Source organism: Octopus bimaculoides, chromosome 4, assembly GCF_001194135.2.
Source record: "Octopus bimaculoides isolate UCB-OBI-ISO-001 chromosome 4, ASM119413v2, whole genome shotgun sequence".
Classification (NCBI taxonomy): Eukaryota; Metazoa; Mollusca; class Cephalopoda; order Octopoda; family Octopodidae; genus Octopus; species Octopus bimaculoides.
The window spans coordinates 115490287-115494696 of record NC_068984.1 but is presented as its reverse complement, the minus strand read 5'-3'; the positions used below and the strand labels follow the sequence as shown (position 1 = coordinate 115494696).

Sequence of the window (4410 nt, the reverse complement as noted above, 5' to 3'; positions counted from 1 at the left end):
CACAGACACACAAAATGTATGTGTGTGTGTATATATATATATATATATATATATATATATATACACACACACATACATTTTGTGTGTCTGTGTTTGTCTCCCCACCATCGCTTAACAACTGATGTTGGTGTGTTTATGTCCCCATAACTTAGCGGTTCAGCAAAAGAGACCGATAGAAGTCCCAGGCTTACAAAGGATAAGTCTAGGGGTCGAGTTCTTTGACTAAATGGCTGAAATAAGAATAAAAGAATAAAACCCTCTTGTATAATTGCGGTAGGTAAGCAAGGATTTAAATCTGGTTCATTTATGGCTGTCATTCATTCCTGACATTGAAAAAAATTTTTTGTTTTTCTAACTCTTTAGCGTTCAGATTACTCTGTCATATGCAATGCTTTCTTATTCAGAATGTTTTGAATTAATCTTGCATTATCTCAGTGGTTCTCCATCTTTTACAGGCTGCTGCTTCCTTGGTTTTAAGGCCACATACCTAGTACCCCCATTCCCCTATTCATCATCACAGACATAGACCATTTTTTTGCAACAATTTCAAAACAACAGTATTTCACAAATGAAGCTTAACCTAATTAGCCCTTTATTTATTTTTTTTTTATTATTTTTGTTTTTGCATCTATTGCCCCATTTTGGTCACCTCATTATCACCCCATTTTTCCCACTTTAGAAACCACTGCATTATCTCGTAGTTTTGAGATTTTGATGATGTGATTGTATATTTTTAGAATGACCTTGTAGGAGAGGTGTGAGAAGTTAGATCTAGCCTGTTTAAACATAAAACAAGTGGAATATTTGGACCAGATTTGATCAGTTTAACTGCTAAAGGATTAATTTTCAAAAATTTTATTTCCAGCTTGATTCATTTCTTCAGCAAAATGAAGAAATGGTTGAACATGGCAAGTTTGCCTCAAGATTTCAGAGATAAGATTGAACGTCTTGAGAGGAACTTTTCAGTATCTACAGTGACTTTCAAAAAGTACCGGCCAATATTCTATGATGTTTTCAACAGTGCCTCAGTCCAACCACGGTATAACCGTAGCAGGAAACAACGGTAAATTCTTTCATTATTTATATGATTACATTTTTACTGCTTTCAAAAATGATATTTCTTTGAAGAATGTTTCAGTTATTTCTGAATTTGTTGTTGTTGTTCAACTCTGATCAGGCTCATGGTTAAAGATAATCCAGCCATTATCATCCCATCTTATTGTTTATATGCTACTTCCCAACCAAATTTTGGGTTCAGTTCCATTATGCAGCGCTTTAGGTCTGAGTTTTTCTGCTATAGCCCTGGGCCAACTTAAGCCTTTTAACCCATTACCTACCAGTGATCTCATATGAGATCACTTAAAAATTACAAATTTCGTCAATATTTCTGTCAATATTTACACATATCTAACCTTTTTGCTATATCTACTAGGTATATTTCTCTGATATTCAAATGATGTTTGCTAATTTTTCATCCAATATCTTGCTTATTTCTATTTAAAATATTATTTTGATCATTCCAGCATGTTTCTAAGGCTATTTTATGCTAGAAATCAAAGTTTCATAAAAAAATTCCAGTTAATAGAATTACGGGAGGTTATGGGTTAAGGGAACTTGGTAGACAGAAACTTAAAGTAGTCCATTGTGTGCGCGTATGTATATGTCTGTGTTTACGTTTGGGTCCTATGGAAGCTGCTTGCTGTGAGTAGTGTTGTCACTTCTGTTGACGAATCATCTACTTATTTTGTTCCTCCAAAGACATGTTAAATAAGATTCCTTATTTGAAAAACTGGCAAGGGTTAGTGACAGGAAGAGCATCCAACTGTAAAACAATACCTCTATAATATATTTGTCTAACCTGTGCTAGGATAGAGAAATGGGCATAAATATGAATGTATAAGCATACAGCTAGGTATATTCATCCTTTTTTCCAAACATTAAGGTGTCATTTGAGATAGATTTGGCTGCTGCATTTATTTGATCAAATGACCGTGTAGAGCAGGCATGGGGTACTTTTTTTTTTTTAGAAGAGGATTGTATTATCAGGCAGGCTGCATTAAAAAAAATTTAAGGTAATTTTTCATTAGGCATGTAATTCAGAAAGTCTCATAGGCTACAGTTTACCAATGGCTGATGTAGAGACTCTCTTGTTGACTTCTGTATATTTGCTTAAGTATATTTTTGCAGAAAAATGGGCAGCTGGGATAAATGAGGTAGCTAGATCAAATGATACAATGATTAAACTCTGACTGATGGTAAATAAGCATTGTGAGCAACCTCTCTAAATTTTATGTCCCAAATATAAGGTTGGTGTCTGAGCAAAAGAATCAGTCTTTATGAGGCTCTTATGCAGCTTCCTTGAGAATAGATGGTAGTGATTTTGTCATCTTGGTGGATTTTAATGGTCACCATACTTATTTGTAAAAGGAACTTTAATATTGACAGGTGGATTGGTTTTATACTTATTGGAAAATGTAATGAATTGTTAGTTGTGATAGGAAGAACACCATTGCCTTCTCCATTGAGGAATTTATCCATTTCATATAAAATAGCAATTAATGAATTGGCTTGGGACAGTACAGACCTGAAACCAAGAACAAGTAAAAAGAACAGATGCAAGTTCTCTGATCTTTCTGTTAAGCAAAACTTTTGAAAAGCACAAGGTGATACTTATAATACAGAGAGGGAAGATTGTACAATTGTCTAGTGGTATCTGTTACATCTCTATAATCCTTGAGTTCAAGATGGTGAGCCAACAGAATCATTGGTGTGTTGGACAAAATGCTTAGTGACATTTCTTCTGGTTCTTTATGTTCTGAGTTTAAATACTGGAGAGGTCAACTTGCCTAGGGTCAATAACATAAAGTACCAGTCAAGTACTGGAGTTGATGTTGTTAGCTTTACCCTTCCCACTAAAATTGTTGACTTTGTGCTAAAATTTGAAGCAATCATGTTGTGAGTTCATATCCCATTGGGGTTGATTTTTACCTTTCATCTCTCTAGGGTTGATAAGCAAAATACCAGTAAAATACTGGGCTTTATTAAATTGATTTGAACAAAACTAAGACATTGTTACGAGTAGCTAGTAACGATATCCAGAAGCAAGGCGCTGAATTTATCTGACTTTGTGTAGGAGGTTAACTGAGGTTCTGCACTATGAAGATTAGATGTATGCCATGTTCTGAATCATAATGAAGAGCATTCATAGGAATCAAGATGTTGAAATATGTTCAAAATGACAATGATGTACTTGTTGTTGGCAATAGTGAAACCAAGTAGTGTAGCAATCTTTGAGGGGTTGTTAAATAAGGAATATGAATGACATAGCGAAAGATACTTCAAGTGAAATCAACAGTAGGGCTAATTATAAACATCAATCCGTTTCTGATTTGTAAGTATTGTAATACACGTGTTAGATCTAGTATATTTCTGTTTGCATCTGTCTCTTGAATTTATATAGTTTTTTTCTCTCTTTGTTTCAGTAAATTGCCCTGTTCTGTGACAGAATTATTTTCTTTCTGTTGGACAATGTTTGTACAGGTCAAAGGTAAGTTTTCAGTTTGTTCAATGTCAACAATTGTTAATTTTCAGATATATTATTTTTGGTTTTTAAACGAGGGTTGTTGGTTGAAAGATAAGCTGAGTGAATATTTTCAGTCAGTCATTGAATATGGGTACAAAATATGAACATAATATATAGCTACATTAGGAGTTGACTTGAAGAGTTGAAAGTTTATAATCTGATCTGATTGCAAATACTGTTTTTTGCTTGGTGGTGAAACAGTTATATATTTATAGAGCCATCAACAAAAATGTAATTAGATAAAATGGCTAAATGCAGCACTGAATGTGGTGTACAATTAACAAGTATTGCCTAAACTTATACCATGAAATGGAAGTGTAACCCCATGGTTCCAGAGCAGGAAATTGGAAACTCTTGTGGGATTGAAAATTCAGCAAGGTTGAAAAACAGCATAAAATACTAGAAATGAACAGTAAATATACCAACTCCGAGGAAGGAAAAAAAAAAGAACAAAGGAACAACATTAACGAAGCATGAATCCTTTTTTTTGGAGGAAAAGGAAATAAGAAGTTAAAACTTTTCAGTGTTAGTAAATATCACGTGAAATGGCTTTTTCTTTTCTTTTTTTTTTTGTTGTCTGTCTGGCACAAGGCTGCAAAATTTTTAGGGAAATGGTGTAGTCACTTGAATCAACTGAAACATTACTGAGATGTTAGTAACACACTACTAGTATTTATTTTATCCACAAAATAAACTCTAGTTGAAATTCAACTCTAGTGGTGTGTCTGATTATAAAGGAACATTCTCTTTGTGGTTTCCTTCAAGTACTTAGTTCTGTCTTGATAGCCTTTTATCTTTTATGTAAGTGTAGGTTGCTTCCCAGCCAT

General features: G+C 33.9%; 1 protein-coding gene across 1 annotated transcript in view; it reads left to right on the top strand.

Moving 5' to 3' along the window:
* The window catches only part of LOC106873599 (retinoblastoma-like protein 2), a 70277-nt gene that overhangs the window by 23031 nt on the left and 42836 nt on the right, over positions 1 to 4410 (top strand). The window contains exons 3-4 of the mRNA XM_052967670.1: positions 866 to 1063; positions 3483 to 3547. Coding sequence (XP_052823630.1) covers positions 866 to 1063; positions 3483 to 3547 — 263 coding nt within the window. The remainder of the gene's footprint in view (positions 1 to 865; positions 1064 to 3482; positions 3548 to 4410) is intronic.